This window comes from Nerophis ophidion, linkage group LG10 (genome assembly GCF_033978795.1).
Source record: "Nerophis ophidion isolate RoL-2023_Sa linkage group LG10, RoL_Noph_v1.0, whole genome shotgun sequence".
NCBI classification, from domain to species: domain Eukaryota; kingdom Metazoa; phylum Chordata; class Actinopteri; order Syngnathiformes; family Syngnathidae; genus Nerophis; species Nerophis ophidion.
Window position 1 is genome coordinate 30,953,572 of NC_084620.1, and position 27,554 is coordinate 30,981,125.

Here is a 27,554-nt window from a genome sequence, read left to right on the forward strand (position 1 = left end):
GTATATCAGAATATGATCATTGTAATTTGGATAGATGTGATTACAAAAATGCCCCCAATGTACTATAATGAAGTGTAATCATGTAGTTTTACAGCCATGACCGTTACATCCACATGGACGCTTTAAATAATTGTATCTTTCTATGCCACATCGATGTGGAATGCACTCCCAACAGGTATAAAAGTAAGTGCATCTCAATCCCTCCTTCAAAACCGCTCTAAAACAACACCTCCAGGCAACTTCAATCCTTTACTAATACCCTCCTCCATTCACATCCCATCTCCCCGGATTATAAATAACTTAATGTAAATAATCAAATGTACTTCTAATGTATATATTTGTTCGTATGCTATCTGAACTCACTATATGTTCTTTGCTGGCTGTACATATCCTACTAAGTAAGACCTACACTGTTTCAATGTCCATTTCTCTGTTGATGACTGAAGTACTGATCAACCAAAGCTCCTCACCCCCCCCCCCCCTCCCAGATTGTAAATAATGTAAATAATTCAATGTATATAACCTGTGTGATGACTGTATTATGATGATAATATATATTTGTACCATGAATTGATTAATATGTACTGAACTGTGCAATCTACTAATACAAGTATCAATCAATCAGGTAACAGTACACATCCGGTTTTCCTGCACATACGTCTGTCTTGCGTATATCAGAATGTAATCCTTGTAATTAGAATATATGTGATTAAAAAAGTGCCCCAATGTATCACAGTAAAGTGTTATCATGTAGCTTTACAGCCATGACCGTTGACATCCACATGGATGCTTGAAATAACGCTTTTATTTTGAAGGTAACTGCACACATCCGGTTGTCCTGCACATGTGTCTGTCTGGCGTATGTCAGAATATAATCGCTGTAATTCGAATATATGTTAATAAAAAAAAGTGCCGCAAAGTTATCATGTAGTTTTACACCTATGACCGTTAACATCCACATGGACGATTGAAATAACGCTTTTGTTTTGAAGGTAACTACACATCCGCTTTTCCCTGGCTTCCTGTTGTCAACTTTTGCATACTGTTTATCAACCTGTCTCCAGGACTCCTCGGTGAAGTTCTTTTTTAACCACTTCAGAGGGAAGAAATGACTTTTCACCTGGGAAATTAACAATCTGGTTGACCTTTTACAAGCGTGCTTCCCACAAAGCTTGTCACCATGAGAAGCAGGAGCAACTCGGGCGTGAAATTGGACAACTATGCCCGCATAGTACATCAAACTATCCTGCAGCACCAGGTGAGTGTGGAATCAACGTAGTAGTATCATATAATAACTCAAATAACAACCACTTTCCTCTTTCCATTGCTGCAACACCTTGAAAGTGTAGTAAGCAGATATTACACAATTGCCATTTTGTGTAACTCCAGGAAACAGTTTGCACCTTCTTTAGACATACCATTTACTCACATGTGTGTATTCGTAAGGCGAACCCTTGGCATTATTCATGCTGTAATGAAAGACCTTCTCACAAGCGCTCCAAACAAGGATTTGCATTTGAATTGAAACATGTTGCAGTCACTGCTGAAAGAGTTGCCAAGTTTCTTGAACGCAAATTAACATTCAGACAGTAAACTCCAGCATTGTACGAAAGTGAAACCCCTTTGATTCGGTGAAAAAACAATACAGATACACTATATTGCCAAAATTATTTGGCCATCTGACATGACTCACATATGAACTTGCAGTGCCATCCCATCCCGAACCCATTGATTGATTGATTGATTGAAACAATATGATGTCGGTCCACCTTTTGCAGCTATTACATCTTCAACTATTCTGGGAAGGCGGTCCACAAGGTTGTGGAGTGTGTTTAGAGGAATTTTTGACCATTCTTCCAAAACCACATTAGTGAGGTCACACACTGATGTTGGCCGAGAAGGTCTGGCTCTCAGTCTCCGTTCTAATTCATCCTAAAGGTGTTCTATCGGGTTCAGGTCAGGACACTGTGTAGGCCTGTCAGGTTCACCCACACCGGACTCTGTCATCCATGTCTTTATGGACCTTACTTTGTGTACTGATGCACAGTCATGTTGGAAGAGGAAACTGTTCCCACAAGGTTGGGAGCATGGAATTGTCCAAAATGTTTTGGTATTCTGGAGCTTTCAAAGTTCCTTTTTTTCTGGAACTAAGGGGCCAAGCTTAACTCATGAAAAACAACCAATCCATCCATTTTCTGCTGCTTGTCCCTCTCAGAGTCGCGGGAACCCCACACCATAATTCCTCCTCCACCAAATTTTACACTCGGCACAATGCAGTCCGAAATGTACCGTTCTCCTGGCAACCTCCAAACCCAGACTTGTCCATCTGATTGCCAGTTAGAAAAGCGTGATTCATCACTCCAGAGAAGGCGTCTCCACTGCTCTAGAGTTCAGTGGCGACGTGCTTTACACCACTGCATCCGACGCTTTGCATTGGACTTGGCGATGTATGGTTTAGATGCAGCTGCTCGGCCATGGAAACCCATTCCATGAAGCTCTCTGCAGACTGTACGTGGGCTAATTGGAAGGTCACATGAAGTTTGGAGCTCTGTAGCAAGTGACTGTGCAGAAAGTCAGTGACCTGTTTGCACTATGTGCTTCAGCATCCGCTGACCCCTCTCTGTCAGTTTACGTGGCCTATCACTTTGTGGCTGAGTTGCTGTTGTTCCCAAATTCTTCCATTTTCTTATAATAAAGCCGACAGTTGACTTTGGATCATTTAGGAGCGAGGAAATTTCACGACTAGCTTTCTTGCACAGGTGGCATCCTATGACAGTTCTACGCTGGAAATCACTGAGCTTCTGAATGCGGCCCATTTATTCACAAATGTTTGTAGAAACATTCTCCATGCCTAAGTGCTTGATTTTATACACCTGTGGCCGGTGATTAGGACACTCCATTCTGATCATTTGGATGGGTGGCCAAAAACGTTTGACAATATAGTGTATCAACCAGTGGTTGTTCATTGTGGGTGGTTTGTTTGGATTGCAGACGCAGAAACTGTGGCATCATCCAAAAAGCACAGATGTAACAATGTGCAAAAAACTGTCAATGAAAATAGGAACAACGAAAGAAACTAAAACATAGGGCAGCCATTTGTACTTGAGCGTAAACGTAAAATGTAACAAACCCGATCACTTTGTGCAGGTTAAGTCTTCATTATGTGCTCAAAGATTTGAATACGGATGTCTCCCGGTCTACAGGATCCCGTCACAGGCCTCCTACCTGGCAGCAGCGACCAGCCGGACGCTTGGGTCCGAGACAATGTTTACAGCATCTTGTCCGTGTGGGCCCTCAGCCTGGCCTACAGGAAGAACGCTGACCGGGATGAAGACAAGGCCAAAGCCTACGAACTGGAGCAGGTACGTGCTTTCATGTTTAAGAATGTGTTCTGTCTAAGGAAGACTAACCTTCTCCATGATTCCCTGCAGAGTGTAGTGAAGCTAATGAGAGGAATCCTACAGTGCGTAATGAGGCAGGTACGTCGGCTTTTCTTTTTACCTTTTTGTTGTGCAGGAAGTGGTCTTCATCAAAGCTAAAACAGCATATTTTGTCAATTCACAGCTGGATAAAGTAGAGAAGTTCAAGTACAGTCGCAGCACGTCCGACTCTCTCCATGCCAAGTACAACACTAGCACCTGTGCAACCGTGGTTGGCGACGACCAATGGGGTCACCTGCAAGTGGATGCCACCTCGCTCTTCCTGCTCTTCCTTGCCCAGATGACAGCGTCTGGTTAGGATTTCTACTGTTTGTGTTTACCACTTTGGTACAAGGCTCTGAATATATTGTGTGTGTGTGTGTTGGTGTGTGTTTGTGTTAGGTCTTCATATCGTCTACACCCAGGACGAGGTGGACGTTGTGCAAAACCTCATGTTCTACATCGAGGCGGCTTACAAAGTGGCTGTAAGTGGCGAGTTTGAGCTTTTTCATACTTGAAGACTCACTCTGTGTCCTATTTACTGTGTGCCTCCCTCTCTGACTGCTCATAGGATTATGGAATGTGGGAAAGAGGGGACAAAACCAACCAGGGCATCACTGAGATCAACGCCAGCTCCATAGGCACTGCCAAGGTAAACAACTGTGCCGTTAGAAGGAGGGACTTTCCTTTACAGAGAGTCAAAACTGCTGATCTATAGTTCAAATATGGATTTAAGGTGTCCAGTCTCTTCATTGACCTTTAGAATGCTCTTTAAACGACCTGTGTACTCAGGAGTCCGACTCAAAAGAGGACTTGCTCGCTTATTGGTGTCCCTTTTCTTTATTTGGTACAACCTTATTTAACCGCGCGGCGGTCACTGTGAGTGTTCAACTTTGCTTGGTGGCTGTCAGGCGGGATCAGGTTTCCCGTGTCTTCCAAGAATGGCTTCCTACTCCGAAATAACACACGCGCACAAACATGCTCACAAATGCACAGAGGCTAAATTAAGACATTAGAAATCAGGCTCCACGGTGGAATGTAATTACTACTCTAGCAGTTGCTGTCACTGCAGAACGTTTGATAGGTTTGCTTTGTATTGATTCAAATTTCTTGTCTTTGCCCACTGCACAGTTATTTATGGAACAAAGGTTAGTGCAAAAAGTACTATACAGTAGGGATAGGCAATATGGCCCAAAATGTATATTGCAATATATAACTGCCTCCGGCGATAATGATATACTGTATATCACAATATATTATTTGGTATGTAAATGATAATAGAACCATTTCAAAATAGGCTACAAAGACCCCTAATTTGGCTGCGGATGTATGCGGTAATATGTTGTATCATTTCCGGTTGTATTATTTTGTCAAATATTATTTACTACTTGATCATTTACTCTTAATATCTAATTACTTTCTGTTGGAACATGGTTCAATCATCCCTTTTGTTAAACTGTTATACAGGGCTTTACATTAGCTTTGGGCTAAAATCCAAATTTGGGTATCGATTCAATACCAAGTAGGTACAGGGGCAGTGTTGGTCATACCAATACTGATATCTAAAATAAAATAAAAAAAGTGGAATTATTAAATTTTTTAACACAATAATAATCAGACAACACACAGCATGGTGTTGTAACAATGTTAAATAATTAATTAAATTATTTTATACTATTGGCTCTGATTTAAATATTTTGGTTTTTGCCCTTAAAGTTATGCTGTATCCAAGTTTCTAAGTTTGTAAAGAATAATGAAAACGGCAAAATATTTTTTGGTTAAAAAAAAAAAAATCGATCTAACAATTGTATTATCGACCGCATACTGATATTATACTTGGTATTATTGCTGTCGATATTTGTATTGATCCACCCTAATTTTTACATTCAAAAGTTCTATCTTGAATTTAGCAGTTAGTTTATCCTCCTATGGTGTGTAGTGTAGCATTTTTAGATACTCCTCATCCTCCAGGGATAATACTTTATAAGAAATGTTGTTCATTTGCCACTATGGGGGCAAAGATTAGTGACTTAGAAGTGGCTTTACGCTGTGGAAGGACGGAAGGTTTTTGCTGCACGGCTTCTCCTGTGAGCACTGATAGACCTGGACTGAGGTCTGTGTGGATGTGATGCAGGCGTGATGTCTCTCGTTGGCTTAAGTGTTTTTCTTGTTTCAAATGTTCATTATTTTTGTACTGCACAGCAGGAAGCTGCTGCAAACCATGTTATTAACTGAGTCAGACCCCATGAACTGTAACACAACTGTTGATTGGATTTTGTCTTGTTTAATAAATAGAAATTTTAATGAAATTAGCTGCCTGCGAAAATGCTACATTGCGTTGAAGACAACTTTGTTTGCTTGCCATGGTCAAATTTGCAGGTCCCAGCTAGAATTTTTCAGCCAACTGTATATGCAGGACATCAGGAAAGTATTCAAAGTGCGTCACTTTTTCCACATTTTGTTATGTTACAGCCGTATTACAAAATGGAATACATTAATTTTTGTCCTCAAAATTCTGCAGATAATACCGCATAATGACAATGTGAAAAGTAATTTTTTTTATTTTGCAAATGTATTACAAAAATAAAATAACTAAACAAAATCAAATTGCTCAATGGGCAAAACATCCCAAATATAGGTGCGCCGAGCTTGTGGAATCATGATACATGGGTTGTATAGCGCTTTAAAAAAAGACTTGAGGCTGTAATTGCTGCCAAAGGTGCATCAACAAAGTATTGAGTAAAGGCTATAAATACTTACATACATGTGATTATTTTTTTTTTTTTTTTTTTTACTTTTAATAAAAAATTTTTTTTAACAGTTTCACATTGTCATTATGGGGTATTGTGTGTATAATTTGGAGGACAAAATTAATTTATTCCATTTTGGAATAAGGCTGTAAAATAACAAAATGTGGAAAAAGTGACGCGCTTTGAATACTTTCCGGGTACACTGTAATTCCATCCATCCATCCATTTTCTACCGCTTTTCCCTTTGGGGTTGCAGTGGGCGCGGGAGCCTATATTGTCTGTATCGCACAAACTTACTATATAGTGTAACCGGTTTATGTTGACTTACTTGAGACAAAGACATACGAAGAATGAACGATAGAAGATTTTTAACAAATGGCAATTTGTTGACATTGTTTTTCTTAATTTGTGCATACATTGTTCTCCTCATTTATTGCGGGAGTTACGTTCCGGACCACCCTGTGGTTTAGGAATTACTGCAAAGTAGGGACGCTATCCCTTTGACTGAGTGGGTTCCCTTCGGGTACTTCGTCTTCCTCCCACCTCCAAAGACATGCTCCTGGGGATAGGTTGATTGGAAACACTAAATGGGCCCTAGTGTGTGAATGTGAGTGTGAATGTTGTCTGTCTATCTGTGTTGACCCTGGGATGAGTTGGCGACTTGTCCAGGGTGTGTACCGCCTTCCGCCCGAATGCAGCTGAGATAGACTCCAGCACCCGCTGCGACAACAAAAAAGGGACAAGTGGTAGAAAATGGATGGATGAATATTGTATGTAGTTTAGGTATTTATGAACCCTCCTTAAACTGTTACTAACCTCTTACACACAGTCATAAATTATTGCGGGAGTCACGTTTCAGACCACCCTTTAGTTTATGATTTCTGCAAAGTAGGGATGTTATTTTTTTTAATGATTTATGAGAATAGTGTTTGTAGTTTAGGTCTTCATGAACCCTCCACACACTATTATTAACCTTTAACACAGTCAAAAAACCGCTCTGCTCTTAAACACTTCCAATAATTAAATAGTTACCTGTTGAAAATATTGGTACCTGCGAATGGTGATGCTACTAATAAAGAATCAGCTGCAAGTGATGATGATGACGGCGGATAGCAAATGAGGAAAAAAGTTATGGAAAGTTGTTAATGCAGTCAGGGATAACAAATGGTCCCTAGTGTGTGAATGTGAGTGTGAATGTTGTCTGTCTATCTGTGTTGGCCCTGCGATGAGGTGGCGACTTGTCCAGGGTGTACCCCGCCTACCGCCTGAACGCAGCTGAGATAGGCATCAGGGACCCCCCGCGACCCCAAAAGGGACAAGCGGTAGAAAATGGATGGATTTTAATGCAGTCTTTTTAAGAGACACTCACAGTCTTCTTAACGTATTTATTCTCCTTTTTTAGGTTGTGAATAGATTAATTGAATTTGTAATGGCAGCTTATTTTAATACATTTATAGAAACAGCCTATTCACCTTACTTTGTGTTTAAAGTTGCTGTTATTACTCAAAGTGTCGGATTTACTCAGATCCAAATACCATGCGCTAAACATAGTGTACAAACTGTAAAATGACGTGTACTTTTAGTGAGCGTGTTGCAGTTGATCTACTAGGACTGCGTTTACAATTAATACCTGGTGCAGTTCGCCCTGTTGAAATGAGTTTTTTTCACCATGATGACACTTATTTACTCCACATTTATGTTATCATGCTCCCACCTGTAGTGTTTTGTTATGTTTGGAAACATGCAGCAGGCATTTACAACTTTTTCCGGGCATTTTAGAAGCAGACCTGCATTGCATCTACAACGTAGCCCCCTCTTTTTAGTATGCTAAAGGATCGCTCTGTCAGATGTTGGCCCTAACTCAGAGGGTGCGCTGGAATATTCCAGACCCAGGAAAATGCATGTCAATCCAAGTTTTTTTCATATGTATTATGAAATAGCGAATGCCATTAAAAACAGCAGCAGACACCAAAATACATTAATTGAATTTGTTCTAATACTTTTATTTTTGACAGCCCATATATGCTGACAAGCATACGTAGGAAGGAGCTGCAACAAGATCACCTCCATTCCCACAGCCATTTCTGTGCACATGCCAGTTTGCACGTCTTTTTTAGACGTACTAAATAAAGATGAAAAACAGCTCCCTCAGTGCAATTTTAGCCTTGATAAATTGCACTGCGTGTGCTAAATAATGTAATTAGAATTTTCTCCTCCCAGTATTGTGGCCTTATATTCTGCATATTTATGAAGACAGACACACTCCTTAATTTACTTACTAAAAAGGAACTGCACTTTTTGGGGGGAATTTTGCCTACAGTTAACAATTATTATGGAAGACATGACGACGAATGGATAAAAAAAAAAAAGCATTGTTAATATTAAATTATTGTAATCAAAAGTCCGCATACAATGGAGCTTATGGGAGCCGTTCAATTCTGCCTATAGATCCAAACACCTCCATTGAGGTTTTATATACATGACATAAGTATATATGTAATGTAATAACAGGCACATTCATAATAACATTTAATATTTACATATTTTGATCATTGCAATTACACGTGGCGGATTAATTTCAAAAACACATCACAATGGTTTTTGTGTTTTTTCTTCATCACTGATTACACTCACTGCACTCTTCATGAGAATCAAAAAACATAATAAAACAGCACTTACTGTGCAATGTCTTGCTGTCATTAGGATGCCGACTGTTAGGATGTTCATATATTTCCATTTAGATTAAAAATGTCTCATAATCCTGGGAAAAAAATGGGGCTTTCAGTGTTGTCTTCGCCAGTTCCAGGTCCAAAATGGCGGTCAAGGTGTCCCAACTCGTCAGATTATATTCTCAGTCTTCTATTTTTTAAGTGAGAGGCATGATTTATGATTTCCGGGGACGGCGTGGCGCAGTGACAGAGTGGCCGTGCGCAACCCGAGGGTCCCTGGTTCAATCTCCACCTAGTACCAACCTCGTCACGTCCGTTGTGTCCTGAGTGAGACACTTCACCCTTGCTCCTGATGGGTGCTGGTTAGCGCCTTGCATGGCAGCTCCCTCCATCAGTGTGTGAATGTGTGTGTGAATGGGTAAATGTGGAAGTAGTGTCAAAGCGCTTTGAGTACCTTGAAGGTAGAAAAGCGCTATACAAGTACAACCCATTTATCATTTATTTCTATTAAACTTGCAGGGAGCGAGGAGCAGCAGACCACTCTATGATGTAAACATTGGGACACCAGGAAAGCTTTTTTTTTTTCGAACCAACTTTCGTGAGCTGGGGTTGTGTTTATGTGATTTCCATAACATGCTGCATCATTATGCATAATAGAAACAATGTATTGGGACATCCTTATTCTTTATTACAGAAATATAAACACTTTTTAATAGGTGCAAATCCTTCTACAGTCCCCCAAAAAATCCCCCCAAAAATATTATGGATGCATTTTGTTAGTTATTTTAGTAGAATCAATTTTTACTTGGGTGCATACTTTGTGTCATTGTGTGCACGTTTTGATGCTGTGTACCTAAACGTTAGTTTTGTCGTTTGTTGATAATGATACATTATAATATCAAACACGTCAACATAAACAGACCATAGGATTTGCATAATTGAAGTGACACTTGTGCATGCATTTTTTTATGGTAAAAGCAAAGCAAATATATTTAAAAATAGAAAGTAACTTTATTCTGTTGCTTTTTTAAGCCACAAGCAAGACAAAGCTGCCTTTAAAAAGAGAGACATATTCTTTGTCAGATGCTGCTTATGAAGTGTGTTAAAGCAGAGTTACAATCTATGGTACAGAGTTGGAATGACAAGCTTAATAAACATCACATTCCATTATAATGTGTTTACGAGTGAGTGCAACAGGCCAGAGCACCACTATGAAAAAAAATCACATGGGGCCAAAAGTTGTTGTCACTACAACCCTATTTTGGGGGGCCCTGCCAGTCAGCAGTCTTGGAATTGTACTAACTTTCCCACCCATGGAGCACTCCTGCCTTAAGGTATCACCATCATTCTGAAAAGGTCCAAGTTTATCTATGGTGGGCCACAAAAATTTCTGCTTAGGAAATGCTGCTTTTTAGTAATAGGAAAAAACTTGGTCAATCAATCAATCAATCAATCAATCAATATTTACTTATAGCCCTAAATAATGAGTTTCTCAAAGGGCTGCACAAGCCACAACGATATCCTTGTGAAAATCGAGTCCATAATGGATCTAACATAATAGTATGAGAGTCCAGTCCATAGTGGGGCCAGCAGGAGATCATCTTGAGTGGAGACCGGTCAGCAGCACAGAGACGTCCCCAACTGATGCACAGATGAGTGGTCCACCCTGGGTCCCGACTTTGGAGAGCTAGTGCATCATCTGTGGTCACCGAATCTGTGCCCCCACTCTCCACGAAGAAGTTATTTCGGCTGCTCAGTGACCTTGTGGTTAGAGCGTCCGCCCTGAGACTTTAAGTCGTGAGTTCAAACCCTGGCCGAGTCATACCAAAGACTATAAAAATGGGACCGATTGCCTCCCTGCTTGGCACTCAGCATTAAGGGTTGGAATTGGGGGTTAAATCACCAAATGACTTCCCAGGGAGTGAAATGGTTTAGGGTCAAATGCAGAGGATAATTTCACCACACCACGTCTGTGTTTTACTATTGTTGGGAATTTAAATTTTTAGCCGGTCCAATTTAAGTGGGTTCCAAAAATCTTTCAAACTTTTTATCTTTCAGGCAGCTCTGGAGGCACTAGACGACCTCAACCTTTTTGGAGCCAAAGGTGGACCTGGATCGGTGGTTCATGCTCTGGCTGACGACATCCAGCACTGCCAGGTTGCGCCCAATCATTCATTTGTGTAGAGGACAGCTCTTTTTGGCCGCTATAGTCTATTTGTTAATTGTATGGTCACATATGGGGATGTGAGTTATGTGGTGGTAAGTCAGCACCGGAAGAAGTAAAATCAGCTGTTCACCTGGTAAGTTTTGTGTTTGAACTGAGAGGGGGTGAACAGAGGATTCCTACGTTTTCTGACTGCCTAGTTTTGTTGTATATTTTTGAATTTCCACGTGTAAGTTCTTCATTTATCCACATTATTTTCTATTCAGCCTCTCGGCGACTAAGTAGCTCAGAAGAGTCGCCTACAATTCAAGTCACTTTACCGTTTATCATTTTGTTTTCTTCTTTCAAAATGTTCATCAGTCCATCCTGACCTCCATGCTCCCAAGAGCATCCATCTCCAAGGAGGTGGATGCAGGCATCCTGGCCATCATCTCTTATCCCGCATTTGCTGTGGAGGACATGAGTATCGTCAACATGACCAAGGAAGAAATCATCTCCAAGCTGCAGGTGCCCACAGTCTACGGTATCAGCTATGGTTTTAATCAGTAGCCCTAAAGAGTGCCACATGATTGTCCGTGTGTCTCTTTAGGGTCGCTACGGCTGCTGCAGGTTCCTCCGAGATGGACACAAAACCCCAAAAGAGGTCAGCAACGTCAAAGGGAAAGTCATGTCGAACTCTGATTAAACTGATTAGTTTTTGTATTTTTGGCCCCCTCAGGATCCCAATCGTCTGTATTACGAGTCAGCCGAGCTGAAGTTGTTTGAGAACATTGAGTGCGAGTGGCCGCTCTTCTGGACCTACCTTATCCTGGATGGCATTTTCATCAACAGTCCCGAGCAGGTTAGCCTGGAGAGTTAGTATATCAGTGAGTTTGTGTTTACACATTCTATCCTGGTGGTCGGCCTTGTAGGTGCAGGAGTACCAGGAGGCTCTGGAGGGCATCCTGATCAAGCAGAAGGACGGAATACGACTGCTACCGGAGCTCTACAGTGTCCCACCGGATAAAGTTAGTCTTGAAACCAAGTTTGATTAAATCCTTTAGCCATAGTCTTAATTGTTTCTACACATTTCCAAACAGGTGCAGGAGGAGTACATGAATCCTCACACAGTGGAGAGGATTCCAATGGGAAAGTGTCCCCTGAAGTGGGGACAGTCTCTGTACATCCTGGGAAAGCTTCTGTCTGAGGTGATTATGGATCTCAATTAAGACACTATTAAGGACTTTTTAATTTGACGCCACCTACTTTTTTTCCCTAGGGCTTTCTCGCTCCTGGAGAGATCGACCCTCTGAACCGCCGCTTCTCCACCATCCCCAAGCCGGATGTGGTAGTACAAGGTGAGCCATGTCCTGGAGGAGGTTTTGGCACCACACATTGTGACACAATATTCCATCCTTGCAGTGTCCGTTCTGGCCGAGACAGAGGAGATTAAAGAGCTGCTCTTGAAGAACGGTATTGACGTGGAGATGGTGGCTGACATCCACCCAATTCACGTGCAGCCTTCAAGGGTGCTCAGCCACATCTACGCCCGACTTGGTAACCTGCCCTAAAAAAACTGTCTTGAAAAAGTATAACGACCAAACACCTGGACAGTGATGCTCGGACTTCTTCAGGTCGGAACCCGAGGCTCGGTCTGACAGGACGGCCCTACAGGAGGATCGGCGTGCTGGGAACCTCCAAGTTCTATATCATCAGGAACACCATCTTCTCATTCACGCCTCAGGTGCGTTACGTAATCAAGATTCATGGATTGTTCCCAAAGAAATCATGTCATGCGCCATACCATCTTTTCATAGTTCCTGGACCACCAGCAGTTCTACCTGGCTTTGGACAATAAAATGATCGTGGAGATGCTGAGGACAGACATTTCCTACCTGTCGTCCAGGTGGAGGATGACGGGAAGGCCCACTGTCACGTTCCCCATCTCGCAGACGATGCTGAGTCAGTGCACCGAGACAGTTCCTCACGTTTTGATCAGGCAGTTCTGTTTTGTTCTAAGCATTGTTCTTTGATGCGTTTCAGCCGAAGACCACACAAACCTGGACCCCGCTGTGCTGGCAACACTGAAGAAACTACAAGACGGCTACTACGGAGGAGCGAGGTGGATTTACAGTTTTAATTTATTTTCTGGAATAGAAATTTCTGTCATTCACAATTTAAGTTGGGCAACACAGTGGACCTGGGGGTTTTTTGCATGTGCCTCACAATACGAAGGTCCTGAGTAGTCCTGAGTTCAATCCCGGGCTCTTGATCTTTCTGTGTGGAGTTTGCATGTTCTCCCCGTGACTGCGTGGGTCTCTCCTCGTACTCCGGCTTCCTCCCACCTCCAAAGACATGCACTTGGGGATACGTTGATGGGCAACACTAAATTGGCCCTAGTGTGTGAATGTGAGTGTGAATGTTGTCTGTCTATTTATGTTGGCCCTGCGATGAGGTGGCGACTTGTCCAGGGTGTACCCCGCCTACTGCCCGAATGCAGCTGAGATAGGCTCCAGCACCCCCCGCGCCCCCAAAAATATTTTATTCCATTTTGGAATATATCTTTAAGATGTGGAAAAAGTGAAGCACTGTAAGTACTTTCCGGATCCACTGTAAATGCTAAATGCATTTTAAAAAGTGTAGACGGAAGCACGTTGCAGCAGAAAGTAAACAGATATTAACAGTAAATTAACAAGTAGATTAATTAGAGACTACAACATGTTGCTGTGTCAGCATTGTCACAGTCAGTACACGGCACGTAAGAGAAGGATCAGATCGATGCATAAATTGGTGGCGTCGATATTAAGAGTAGTATCAGTATATGATCGATATTTTTATTTTCTCTTAATATTTAAAAAATTAGAGTGTAATACCCTGGACACAGGGGGCTCTTTGAGGGCAAAACCCAGGGTTTAAATGAGTATCAGTTTTTACTTTATTTTACTTATTGTGTACTGTTGACTTTGTTTTTATCAATCAATTGCATAGAATGAAAGAGAATAGGAACGAACTTTAAATATTGTGTTGATATTGTTACACTGTCAAAAGCACTCACCAAACATACATTTAAAAAATGTACAGTTAAACAGGATCTGTTATGCAACACCATCTTTTCTTACCTATTGGTACCTGTTTTTGTGTATTTGGCATCTGCATAAGTTCCAAAAATGTATTGTCAAACAGTTGAAGCATATCAGAGATATTTATAATATAATCTTGCCTTCTGTCATACTTCCTCTAATCAAGCCATTTGAAGTTTACTCATTTGTGACATTTTTCCCCATTGGTGACATCAGCGGATATCTCCATGTATCAGGGGTCTCAAACATGCGGACGTTATTATGCGGCCCACACTTCGATATGACAATTTAATGCTGGTGCGGCCCGCAAGTTTATTATGAAGGGCGCTTGACAGCGTCATACTTGCCAACGTCCCCAATTTTCCCAGGAGACCCCTGAATTTTAGGGCACCAATTCTATCGAAGCCCCTGTCGATATTTGCCGGATCAACAATATTCAGAGAGTGCCATAATGCCTTTAGCGCCCCCTACATCCTGAACTGAGAGCGTGCAAGCCCAGTTGTATATTGCATCTGGCCATTTAAGACGTACGTGTGATATTGCAAAATATATTTGATCATCAGCTACACACGTCACACTAAGGGTGGCCGTAAAAAAAACTTAAACACTGTTTCAAATATGTGCCATACTGTGAACCCACACCAAACAAGAATGACAAACACATTTCGGGAGAACATCCGCATCGTAACACAACATAAACACAACAGAACAATTACCCAGAATCCCATGCAGCCCTGACTCTTCCGGGCTACAATATACACACCCCCGCTACCACCAACCCCTCATCCCCCACCCTCCCTACTTGCGTCGGTTGAGGTGTGTATATTGTAGCCCGGTAGACTTAGTGCTGCAAGGTGTTCTGGGTATTTCTTCTCTTTTGTTTAAGTTGTGATAAGGTACGGAAAATCTCCCAAAAAGGGTTTGTCATTCTTGTTTGGTGTGGGTTCAAAGTGTGATGCATATTTGTAACGTGCGCAATAACATGTAGTGGAGCAGTAGTCCTCTTTCAGGTGGTGCGCGAACCCCTGGGGGTACTTGAAGGTATGCAAAGGGACAAGTGAGATTTATTAAAAACATTTTGAAAAATAGCAGCAATTCATAAATACTTTATAAATATGTTTATTGAATAATACTTCAAAGAAATATGAATGTAAGTTCATAAACTGTGAAAAAATAATACAACAATCAAACAGCTAGACTTTTTATGGACATGTTCTATAAATATTGATGTTAAAGATTTCTTTTTTTGTGAAGAAATGTTTAGAATTAAGTTGATGAATCCAGATGGATCTCTATTACAATCCCCAAAGAGGGCACTTTAAGTTGATGATTACTTCTATGTGTAGAAATCTTTATGTAGAATTGAATCACTTGTTTATTTTTCAAGAAGTTTTTTAGTTATTTTTATCTTTTTTTCAAAACAGTTCAAGAAAGACGACTACAAATGAGCAATATTTTGCACTGTTATAGAATTTAATAAATCCGAAACTGATGACATCGTGCTGTATTTTACTTCTTTATCTCTTTTTTTCAACCAAAAATGCTTTGCTCTGATTAGGGGGTACTTGAATTAAAAAAATGTTCACAGTTCACAGTGAAAAAAGGTTGAGAACCACTGTTGTAGAGGATGTTAAAGGCAGTGCATTCACGGCAGCCCTTAATAATGTCGGCCAGGTGAAAATTGGGACAAATTCGGGAGAATGGTTGCAACGGTAGATTGTCGGGAGGTGCACTAAAATTCAGGAGTCTCCCGGAAAAATCGTGAGGGTTGGCAAGTATGTTGCTATGGCTCGAAAGCCATTCATAGAAGGTTAATTCATTAAAAAGTGCATGTTAGATTTTTTTAAGAAATCTTTTCTTGAGGCCCAGCCTCACCCAGTTTCTGCATCCAGTGGCCCACAGGTAAATTGAGTTTGAGACCCCTGCCATATATGGTTAAGTTTTACACAAAGCGCTTTAGTCAGTCCGCCATTGTAATCCGTAGCTGTAGTCACTAAGCTCCTTATTTTTCTCTATCCTCTTGTTTTGGGGCTGACTGGCTCGTACATGCACATGCATTCTCCGCTATTGCCATTTCTTATACAAAGTAACGTATAGTTTGAACCTATATCCTCTGTCAGTAGACTCCTCATAGAAGTGCTAAAAACTACAACAAACTACAACATGGCTAACGGGAAGAAAAAAAACGCAGTTGAAGTAAAGGATAAGTGGTGCATCCTGAAGAGACGGCGGTTTATAGATGGTCTGTAAAACATAATCAATGCAAACGAAAAAATCACCATTCCATGTTATGTAGGCCACAAGAAATTGTTTTTAATGTAGGAATAAATCATAAAATTACCCTTTTAATACATTTGATCGGTATTGATATCGACCGATCTCACTCATGAATGATCAGAATTGGCAGCATGTCACCTTGATTGGCACATCCCTAGTATGTTTTGTCTATTCTTGTTATATGTTATTATTATATTATATATTATTATCTTATTGTTAATATATATATATATATATATATATATATATATATATATATATATATATATATATATAAATAAATTAGGGGTTTGGGAAAAAATCGATTCGAAATTGAATCGCGATTCTCACGTTGTGCGACTCAGATTCGGTTCTCATTTTAAAAAAGAAAACCGATTTATTTTTTACTTTTTTATAATTAATCCAGCAAAACAATAAACAATACACAGCAATACCATAACAACGCAATCTAATTCCAGAACCAAACCTGACCCAGCAACACTCAGAACTGCAATAAACAGAGCAATTGAGGCACAAACGCGACACAGAACAAACCAAATGTAGTGAAACAAAAATGATTATCAACAACAGTATCAATATTAGTTACAATTTCAGCATAGTAGTGATTAAAAATCCATCATTGACATTATCATTAGACATTTATAAAAAAATTTAAAAAAGAACAATGGTATCACAGCGGCTTACACTTGCATCACATCTAATAAGCTTGACAACACACTGTGTCCAATGATTTCACAAAGATAAAATAAATCATATTTTTGGTTCGTTTCATAGTTAAAACAAATTTACATTATTGCAATCAGTTGATAAAACATTGTCCTTTAAAATTATAAAAGCTCTTTTTAAAAAATGTACTACTCTGCTAGCATGTCAGCAGACTGGGGATGGATACTAATGAAATCCTATGTATTGAATGAATACAGAATTGTTTTGAATCGGAAAAATATCGTTTTTGAATCGAGAATCGCCTTAAATTGAAAAAAATCGATTTATAATCGAATCGCGACCCCAGGAATCGATATTGAATCGAATTGTGGGACATATATATATATATATATATATATATATATATATATATATATATACTTACTTAGACTTAGTTCCTTTTGATTGATAGATACTTTTATTAGTAGATTGCACAGTTCAGTACATATTCCGTACAATTGACCACTAGATGGTAACACCCGAATAAGTTTTTCAACTTGTTTAAGTCGGGGTCCTCCCGTTCCTGTTGGAACATTGGGCGACGAGTCCCCTCTATTTGTTCTGGTCACTGGCGACCCTTCTTGCTCCATGCCAGCTGACTCCCATCTCTCTCAGGTCTTCCTTGGCTGTTTGTCTCCACGTCTTCTTTGGCCATCCTCTCTTCCTCTTTATTCCTTCTGGCACCCAGTCCATTGCCACACTTGCCGGTCTCTCTCTTGGCAGTCGGAGTACGTGTCCAGCCATTCTCCTTCTCCTGTCAGAGACTGTCGGACAATGGTGCTACCCCTGCCCTTCTCATCACCTCTTCATTGGTGATGTGGTCTCTCCAAGAGATCCTCAAGATGTATCTGAGGCACCGTCGGTGGAAGACATCCAGCTTGTTTGTAATGCTTGATGTCTTCATCCACGTCTCACAGGCATAGGTCACTGTAGGGATGACCACTGACATATAGAGGCGCAGCTTTGTGGACGTACTGATAGATTTTGATGACCAGATGTTCTGGAGGCGTTGGAAGACTCCTGCAGTTTTTCCGATTCTGGTCTGTACATCCTTTTTTGCATCTCCAGCGTTTGAGATGTTGCTTTCCAGATACGTGAAGGTCTTAATGTACTCTAAGCCTAGTTCGCCTACGGTGAGCAGTGGAACGTTTTGGTCTTCTCTTGGCTTATACGTAGGCCGACTTTTTCCCCTTGCTCATGCAGATTGTTGGTCAATTTTTGGAGCGCAGCGTAGGAATGGCTAAGCAGAGCCAAGTCATCCGCAAAGTCCAGATCTGCCAGTCTGCCCCCTCCCCACTTAATGCCGAGGTTTGCTCCGACGACAGACTTCTTCATAACAAAGTCTATGCCAATTATGAACAGTAAGGGGGACAAGATGCAACCCTGTCTTACCTCGGTCACAATGTCAAAGTTGTCCGTTGTGCTGTTGGTGGTTTTCACTCGACAGGTGGAGTTGTGGTACAGGACTCTGAAGATGTTGACGTACTTTGATGGGATACCGTATACCGTAGCTGGAGGACCTGCCACAGTGATTCCCAGTGGATGCTGTCGAAGGCTTTCTTGAAATCGATGTAATTGATCAGTGTCTGGAGTTCTTGGCACTGTTCTATGATGTTGCGAAGAGTGAAGATCTGTTCCGCGCAGGACCTTCCCTTTCGGAAGCCGGCTTGCTCTTCCCTTATATATATGTATATAGTGTGTGTGTGTGTGTGTGTGTGTATACATATATATATATATATATATATATATATATATATATATATATATATATATATATATATATATATATATATATATATATATATATATATATATATACTGTATGTGACTGTGTATATATTATATATGTGTGTTTTCATATTGCGCAAGATAAAATCCCAAAAAAACAGTTCTTTGGTATTTTCCAGTTTATAATCCAGTTGATCGTAGCTGTGAGAAAAATTGCCATTACACTTTTCCCCTTGGCGTTCCCTCTGCAGGATTCAGACGGGGAAGCTGTCGGAGTTCTTGACCACTTCCTGTTTTGCTCACCTCAGCTTCTTGGATGGTAAGGTTTTGGGCAGCATGGGCCATGACGAGGAGTATGATGGTGATGATGAAACGGGTGACGGCGAGGGATACGTGCATGAGTTGCGCAATGACGATGGTAAGGAAACGACAGAGGATGAAGGGATTTTGGGTGGCCTCTTTGTCCTTTTAACCATTTGTTTCCCTTATTTTATAGTTCTAATGACTTAATGACCAAACTTGATAAATTACACCTCCAGCTCCACCTTGACCCAGTGATCCTCTCTCTGCTGGCATGGCGACACCAAGAGGACTTACTTTTAATTACATCGCCATTTGCTTGGGAAGGTCTTGGCCAAACATAGTTTAGGATCTCTTTGCTGACATTGGCTGCTTAAAGCTCTAATATAGAAAATGGATGGATTGCATTGCTTTGTAGGCAGCATTTGGCTTTGAATGATGTCAAAAAGGCTGTTAATGTACGGCATGTAGGGGTAGGCACCAAATCTGGTACTTTTTTGGCCCCGACCGAATCCCGCCGGTCCGAGCGGGCACAGATTCACGTAAAATCCCACGGTTCTATATCTGTACCAATTGTGCGTAACGTCGCCTCCAGTTGCAGACTCAGCCGGCTCTAACTAGTAATGTATCAATAAGCGGTAACGACGGTTAGTATTGCCGTTTTAAATTAGGTTAATCAAAAAAAATGTTTTTGAGAACTTTCAAAACTAACGGACTGACTGGCGCTAGCTTAAATGCTAACATGAAAACAAGGGACATTAATGTCTTTCCCCATTAAGAAACAGCATACCCCAATCTGAACTTATACAAACGCATTACTGTCTGAGCAACTAAGATGTTCATTTGTGCACATTGAACCTACAGCGTGTGCTGTCATGGCACAGAATGATCAATCATAGAAATATGAGGCGCAGGTGTTTTTACTAGTGATGTGCGAATCTTTACTGAAATATCGATACCACCGATACCAGATATTTATCCTGTAATATCAATTCTCAAATCAAAGTATGGATAATTTTGCTACTAAAGATATCTGAAATAATGTGTACCATTAACAGGAACACATTGTAAAAAAGTAACTAAACTTGTGAATGTGGCAATGCTTTAATGTCAGATGCTTTAGTGGAGTTTTATTATCACGTTCACTATCCATCCATCCATCTTCTTCCACTTATCCGAGGTCGGGTCGCGGGGGCAGCAGCCTAAGCAGGGATGCCCAGACTTCCCTCTCCCCATCCACTTCGTCCAGCTCTTCCCGGGGGATCCCGAAGCGTTCCTAGGCCAGCCGGGAGAGATAGTCTTCCCAACGTGTCCTGGGTCTTCCCCGTGGCCTCCTACCAGTCGGACGTGCCCGAAATACCTCCCTAGGGAGGCGTTCGGGTGGCATCCTGACCAGATACCCGAACCACCTCATCTGGCTCCTCTCGATGTGGAGGAGCAGCGGCTTTACTTTGCGCTCCTCCCGGGTGGCAGAGCTTCTCACGGTATAGCTCGGTTGGTAGAGTGGCCGTGCCAGCAACTTGAGGGTTGCAGGTTCGATTCCCGCTTCCGCCATCCTAGTCACTGCCGTTGTGTCCTTGGGCAAGACACTTTACCCACCTGCTCCCAGTGCCACCCACACTGGTTTAAATGTAACTTAGATATTGGGTTTCACTATGTAAAGCGCTTTGAGTCACGAGAGAAAAGCGCTATATAAATATAATTCACTTCACTTCACTCACCCTATCTCTAAGGGAGAGCCCCGCCACACGGCGGAGGAAACTTATTTCGGCCACCTGTACCCATGATCTTGTCCTTTCGGTCATGACCCAAAGCTCATGACCATAGGTGAGGATGGGAACGTAGATCGACCGGTAAATTGAGAGCTTTGCTTTCCGGCTCAGCTCCTTCTTCACCACAACGGATCGGTACAGCGTCCGCATTACTGAAGACGCGCCACCGATCCGTATGTCGATCTCACGATCCACTCTTCCCTCACTCGTGAACAAGACTCCGAGGTACTTGAACTACCCCACCTGGGGCAAGATCTCCTCACCAACCCGGAGATGGCACTCCACCCTTTTGCGGGCGAGAAACATGGACTCGGACTTGGAGGTGCTGATTCTTATCCCAATCGCTTCACACTCTGCTGCGAACCGATCCAGTGAGAGTTGAAGATCTTGGCCAGATGAAACCATCAGGACCACATCATCTGCAAATAGCAGAGATCTAATCCTGCAGACACCAAACCAGATGCCCTCAACGCCCTGACTGTGCCTAGAAATTCTGTTGTGGATCGGTGGAGGGAATACTTCGAAGACCTCCTCAATCCTACCAGCATGTCTTCCAATGAGGAAGCAGTGCCTGAAGACTCTGTGGTGGGCTCTCCTATTTCTGGGGCTGAGGTTGCCGAGGTAGTTAAAAAGCTCCTCTGTGGCAAGGCCCCGGGGGTGGATGAGATCTGCCCGGAGTTCCTTAAAGCTCTGGATGCTGTGGGGCTGTCTTGGTTGACAAGACTCTGCAACATCGCGTGGACATCGGGGGCGGTACCTCTGGATTGGCAGACCGGGATGGTGGTTCCTCTCTTTAAGAAGGGGGACCGGAGAGTGTGTTCCAACTATCGTGGGATCACGCTCCTCAGCCTTCCCGGTAAGGTTTATTCAGGTGTACTGGAGAGGAGGCTACGCCGGATAGTTGAACCTCGGAATCAGGAGGAACAGTGTGGTTTTCGTCCTGGTCGTGGAACTGTGGACCAGCTTTATACTCTTGGCAGGGTCTTTGAGGGTGCATGGGAGTTTGCCCAACCAGTCTACATGTGCTTTGTAGACTTGGAGAAGGCATTCGACCATGTACCCCGGGAAGTCCTGTGGGGAGTGCTCAGAGAGTACGGGGTAATGGACTGTCTTATTGTGGCGGTCCGCTCCCTGTATGATCAGTGTCAGAGCTTGGTCCGCATTGCCGGCAGTAAGTCGGACCTGTTTCCAGTGAGGGTTGGACTCCGCCAAGACTGTCCTTTGCCACCGATTCTGTTCATAACTTTTATGGACAGAATTTCTAGGCGCAGTCATGTTCAGTATATTCACGTTAAAATGTTTGGGTTACTGAATTGTGAATTATTTTTTATACTAATGGTAGTTATTTATAATAAACATATTTAAGGTTTTTATTATTTCGCTCTTTCCTTTTTTTGCGTGGTTTGAAACAACATTTTCGTGTACTTTGTATGATCTGTTGTATTAGCTTAACTATATTGTTATTCACGCCACTACTTCAATATAACGGTACGTCAGGGTTTGAAATTAATAAATAATTCTGTCTTAATAATTATAATAATGGATTAGATTTATATTGCGCTTTTCTATTGTTAGATACTCAAAGCGCTCACAGAGAAGTGGGAACCCATCATTCATTCACACCTGGTGGTGGTAAGCTACATCTGTAGCCACAGCTGCCCTGGGGTAGACTGACGGAAGCGTGGCTGCCAGTTTGCGTCTACGGCCCCTCCTACCACCACCTATAATTCATTCATCATTCATTCACCAGTGTGAGCGGCACCGGGGGCAAGGGTGAAGTGTCCTGCCTAAGGACACAACGGCAGCGATTTGGATGTCAATAGGTGGGAAGCGAACCTGCAACCCTCAGGTTTCTGGCACGGCCGCTCTACCCACTGCGCCATGCCGCCCCCTCTTGTATTCTTTATGCTATGGGATATGATATTATTTGAAATACACAAGTTTTGAAATGTTATGTTATTATTTGAGACACACAACTTTTGAAATTTTAGCAGAATTAGATCGGTATCGCTGATACAAGCCTGACTTTTACTTGGTATCGAATTGAAAAGAAAATCACTGGTACCGCATATCACAAGTTTTTACCATGCGTTCAAAGTCCACTGAAAAGAAAAAGACGACCAAAGATTGAGACTAAAACACAATCAGTGAAGAATAGGAAATACAAAACATGCAAAATAGTGGATTTTCTGACAGTTTGTCTATTTTTTTGTAGTTCTTTAAAAAAATCTTAAGGATTTCAGTGTGTGTATAATTACTTTTTGAGCACATTGCATAATATGGCGATTATAATAACGGTGCTAATTTGGGTCACAAAAACAGTAATATAAAATGTTCATATTGTTACATCCTTAACTCAAACACTTAACCATCACTTTGGCAGCACTGCGAGCAGACTTTGCTAAACTACCTCGAGGTATTGTTGCAATTTTCAATGCCAACAAAGAAATTGCCTCAGAAATGTAATAATAAAACAAGATGTAACAACTGAACAGAAGTTATCATAATCGGCTCATTTTTAAATCTTCCAATAAAAAAAATTATATTATTATTAAACAAGATATAACAACTGATCAGATGTTATCATCTTCGGCTCATTTTCAAATGTTCCAATAAAAAAAATTGATATTATTATCAAAAACGGTAATATTTATTAACACACACAAAAGTACCGAAAATTGGTACTGTTGAGTACAGGTATCAATTCCCAGGCACTGGGAATTGGTACCGTATCAGTTCAAATGTAAAAGGTACCCATTTCTAACTGCATGGCTAATGATAAGTGGAAAAAATTATTGTGACTATATCAACAATGTCCCCTCCCGCAGAGGCTGATGACCTCGCCCAGTACCTGGACCACCTCTTGGCCCACTCTGCCCCCAAGAAGCCCAAACTGAAGGCAGGTGGGCTGGGGAAGTTCAAGGCCGTAGCAACTAAAACAAAAGAGATGGTGACCCTGATGAACAAAGCACAGGAACTCAACGTGCAAGGTGGGCCGAGCCCTCATCTGGATTGGGGTTCGAATCCCAACAACATCCCAAATATGCTTTTTTCTTTCCAGAAGTCAACATGTACCTGCCCAATAAGCTGTTTCGCTCCCATCAGCCGTCACTCAATCTGAACCTTCCGGACTGTTCCGCACCGCCAGACACTCAGGTGGGGTTTTATTATGTTGTAAGTCCACCACCGCAAAACAGCAATCATGAATTGCTGTTCTTGTGATATTAGGTCCCAGAGGTGACTGTGACATCACATAGTGGCGTGCCGCGGGATGCCAGCGGGGCCATCAATTATCAGGCATTGGTTATGCTCTTGAAAGGCACGCACAATCTGCAGGACCAAGCCGACATCCTCTACATCCTCTTCAAGGACAAGTGAGATTCTTTGTGAGATGAACGGATGGAGTGACTAAGTTAAGTTAAAAACTTGAAACACAGGGGCATGGAGTGGGATACCCACTTACACGGCAAAGGCCCCACGGTACGTTCGCTGCTCACTGACCTGTATGAGAAGGCGGGGGAGCTGAAAGACTGGGGGCTGATCAGGATGATATCCGGAATGCTGAGGAAGAAGGTTGAGGAGCTGGACTCGGTGAGGAACGCAGAAAATGGAATTGTGACTAAAAACGTTTATTAAAAGTGTTGAAGAGAACGCAGCAGCTGCTTTATGATTGGCTGTGATCCCCCGCAAGGCCTGCTCAGACTTGCTGGCCCACCAGAAGCACCTCACTGTGGGTCTTCCCCCTGAGCCTCGAGAAAAGACGATCACCGCTCCCATCCCGCCAGACCAACTGGCGGGACTCATCGACGAGGCCAGCGACAACAATATAAGCGTGGCCATACTCACCCAGGTGAGCTGCGTCATCCGCCTCCCACGCTTTCCATCGCTTTCATACTGACTTCCACCCCTCAGGAGATCATGGTGTACCTGGCCATGAGCATCAGGACACAGCCCAACCTGTTCAGCGAGATGTTTCGGCTCCGCATCGGGCTCATCATCCAGGTCATGGCTACGGAGCTCGGCCAGTCGCTGGACTGCTCTGGTAAGGACCACAGAACATTTTCTTGCCTTTAGATTAAATGTGCTTGCCTTTAGGGGAGGAGGCCACTGAGAACCTGATGAGTCTAAGCCCTTCGGAGCTGAAGAACCTCCTCCACCACATCCTGAGTGGCAAGGAGTTTGGTGTTCAGCGCAGCGGTCTGTCCACTCGTCAAATGTTCACCTCGTCTTGTCTTGCTGGGTTGACGCTACAAGGATCCTTCGCTCTATGTTTCCTCCGCAGTGCGAGATTCGGAGGCCGGCGTCAGTCCCGCCATTTCCATTCATCACCTTGGCAACGTGGGCGCCACCAAGAGCGAGAGGGCCGGAATCAGCAAGCTCAAAAGCGACATGAAGATGGTAGGCAGCAAACTACATTGTTGGTAGTAGCATTTTAGCATCGGCATCATTTGATCTTTACACAGACTTTTTGGAAAAACTGGGCTAAAATGGAAAATTACCTAGATTGGCCATTGTGCATTTTGTCTAACTCGCCTCTTGCCAGGCTTCTGATTGATCGAAACTGCCTCACAGTTGGGGTGAAAGCACTGTGATCTTTTTTTTGCAGCTGGAGCACAGGATGTCTCTGACAGGGCTCAGTAAGGTGATGATGCCATGCGTGGGTGATAATTCACCGTCTTTGATCGGGGGTGGTGGGAAGCATCGGGCAATACAAGGGTGTCGATGAAATAAATCCAATGATTTGGCGCCTTGTTACGAGTTGTTAATTGTGAAGTTAATTTGCCATGTGGCTGTTTTAAAGTGTTGTGTGTCGTAATCAGCATGATTCATTCATGACTCTTTTCAGGTGACTTCTGCCTGATGAATGAGGAGGAGGCGTTTGATTTGAAGATTAAACTTTTGACTAAAATACAAGGTTTAATGACAGTTTGTTTTTGTTGCAGGCGGATCGTAGAGTGTCTTTGACAGACGCAGTCAAGGTGATCATTCATACGAGGACATCGAATTATTTTCATTGTCACGATGCAGTAAATACGCACACGTATTGGGACACATTCTGCCAACAGAATATATTTTCCAAGATTTTAGAGCGTACATTTTTTTCTTCAGGCCCTCAAGACTCAGAAGCCTACGCTAATCCTAAAAGGCTCGACCAATTAGTTAGAGGTGTCCCAAGACTTGTGTCAATGTAGTGTTTGACTTACAGGTCCCTTTATTATGCAAAAAAGACATATTAATGGTGTTCTAACATTAATACGTGTCCCTTGAGTCTGTTTATGAGCACAAAAATGTATCATCTCCCTCATTAGTTGGCTCCCCTTTTGAGGGACGAGCCTCTTGAAAGTTGCTATGTGATATATGACATCCACTACGTCGGACGAATGTGGAGTTACAGTTATGTGTAAACAGTGGATAAAGAGTGTGCTTAGAGCTTATTAATTAAAGCACTTTACAGTGTTATTGCTTGATTTTGGCAATTGCACTTATACAAAAAAGTGTATTATGGGACTATTAACAGGTTGAAAGGGGCCTGTCTCCATGCTGTAGCCTATGCATGAGCCCTGCCTTATCACAACAGAGTAGGCGTGTTCAGAGTTACAGGCTGCGGAATCCAGGCGTTTCGGCCAAGTGGAGAAGAATGCTGGTTTACTCTCTACACAACTTGGAGATTTATGGAGTATTAAATTGAGAGACATTTGTTGTAGTGATTCAATACTATTTTAAAAGTGACCGAAATAAGGGCTCTTTTTAAGTTTTAAATCATTTATGCAGTCATTTATTTAGACCCAAAATGTGTTTCTTCCCTCCTAGCCGGAGCAGAGTGTGGCAACTCCTAGCAAGGTGATACAAGCTCAGCATCAGGGTTCCAGCATCGACTCTCTGCTTGCTCCAATCACCTTCAGACACTTTTCTTTGTTGGCCTTCTATGTCCTGATTTCTCTGCAGACATCCTTAATTGTCTCGCTTCTGGCTGTCTTTTGCCTCCAGTTTTACTTGCCACTTTTTTCATTTTGCTTCCTGCATATTGTCCCTCTTAGAGCCTTCGATCTCATTCACTGGACATCAGCAACATCGAGTCAGGGGTAAAGTTTTTTTTCTCGGTGTCCTATGTTGTTATGGAAACACTGTTTCAACCATGACTTGGAGGGGATATAAAATGTTATCAGCGGCTGATCTGCCTCTTTCCTGCCTCAGAGGTACAGACTTCCATCTATAGAGTCGCTGGACATTCCGGAGAGCGTCTCAGTGGCGAAGGACACCAGACATGGACAGTGGCTGCGCAGGAGGCGCCTGGACGGCTCGCTGAACCGAGTCCCAATCGGCTTCTACCAGAAAGTCTGGAAGATTCTGCAGAAAGTGAGTTGTCATGTTCATATTTTTAAAGGTCGCCTCATCTTTCAAGCTTTAGATTTTAGTACTAATTAAATTAGTTGACATATTTTATTTACACATGTATTTTACATGTATTTTTATTATTAAATACGAAATAATAATTTAAATCTACCATACACATATAATTAATACATTTAAAGCTATTCAAACTAAACAAATTATGTAATTAAATTATTGAAATTAGTAAATTACTATTAGTTATTAATATTAATTTAATCAGGCACTTAAGAAAATATGAATAAATAAAAATTTGTTTTATTATTAATATTATTTGGTAAAATATTAGTTTTTTTTTTTAATTTAGTACATGTTTTACAA

General features: G+C 42.0%; 1 protein-coding gene across 2 annotated transcripts in view; it reads left to right on the plus strand.

Moving 5' to 3' along the window:
* The first annotated feature begins 1,008 nt into the window (after positions 1-1,008).
* phka1a (phosphorylase kinase, alpha 1a (muscle)) overlaps positions 1,009-27,554 on the plus strand; it is a 30,092-nt gene continuing 3,546 nt past the window's right edge. Inside the window, exons 1-31 of one of the 2 annotated variants that reach the window (XM_061913482.1) lie at positions 1,009-1,258; positions 3,204-3,362; positions 3,432-3,479; positions 3,565-3,733; positions 3,822-3,904; positions 3,991-4,071; positions 10,897-10,995; positions 11,363-11,509; positions 11,592-11,645; positions 11,721-11,843; positions 11,914-12,009; positions 12,082-12,189; positions 12,261-12,339; positions 12,404-12,538; positions 12,616-12,725; positions 12,799-12,943; positions 13,025-13,103; positions 19,023-19,189; positions 23,672-23,833; positions 23,905-23,999; positions 24,072-24,217; positions 24,281-24,434; positions 24,535-24,693; positions 24,756-24,885; positions 24,939-25,040; positions 25,126-25,241; positions 25,450-25,485; positions 25,787-25,822; positions 26,655-26,684; positions 26,882-26,926; positions 27,039-27,200. In XM_061913482.1, the coding sequence (XP_061769466.1) occupies positions 1,181-1,258; positions 3,204-3,362; positions 3,432-3,479; positions 3,565-3,733; positions 3,822-3,904; positions 3,991-4,071; positions 10,897-10,995; positions 11,363-11,509; positions 11,592-11,645; positions 11,721-11,843; positions 11,914-12,009; positions 12,082-12,189; positions 12,261-12,339; positions 12,404-12,538; positions 12,616-12,725; positions 12,799-12,943; positions 13,025-13,103; positions 19,023-19,189; positions 23,672-23,833; positions 23,905-23,999; positions 24,072-24,217; positions 24,281-24,434; positions 24,535-24,693; positions 24,756-24,885; positions 24,939-25,040; positions 25,126-25,241; positions 25,450-25,485; positions 25,787-25,822; positions 26,655-26,684; positions 26,882-26,926; positions 27,039-27,200 (3,333 nt within the window). In that variant the 5' untranslated portion in view covers positions 1,009-1,180. Of the gene's footprint in view, positions 1,259-3,203; positions 3,363-3,431; positions 3,480-3,564; positions 3,734-3,821; positions 3,905-3,990; positions 4,072-10,896; positions 10,996-11,362; positions 11,510-11,591; positions 11,646-11,720; positions 11,844-11,913; positions 12,010-12,081; positions 12,190-12,260; positions 12,340-12,403; positions 12,539-12,615; positions 12,726-12,798; positions 12,944-13,024; positions 13,104-19,022; positions 19,190-23,671; positions 23,834-23,904; positions 24,000-24,071; positions 24,218-24,280; positions 24,435-24,534; positions 24,694-24,755; positions 24,886-24,938; positions 25,041-25,125; positions 25,242-25,449; positions 25,518-25,758; positions 25,823-26,654; positions 26,685-26,881; positions 26,927-27,038; positions 27,201-27,554 lie in introns of both variants that reach the window. The other variant, XM_061913483.1, reaches the window with a different exon arrangement.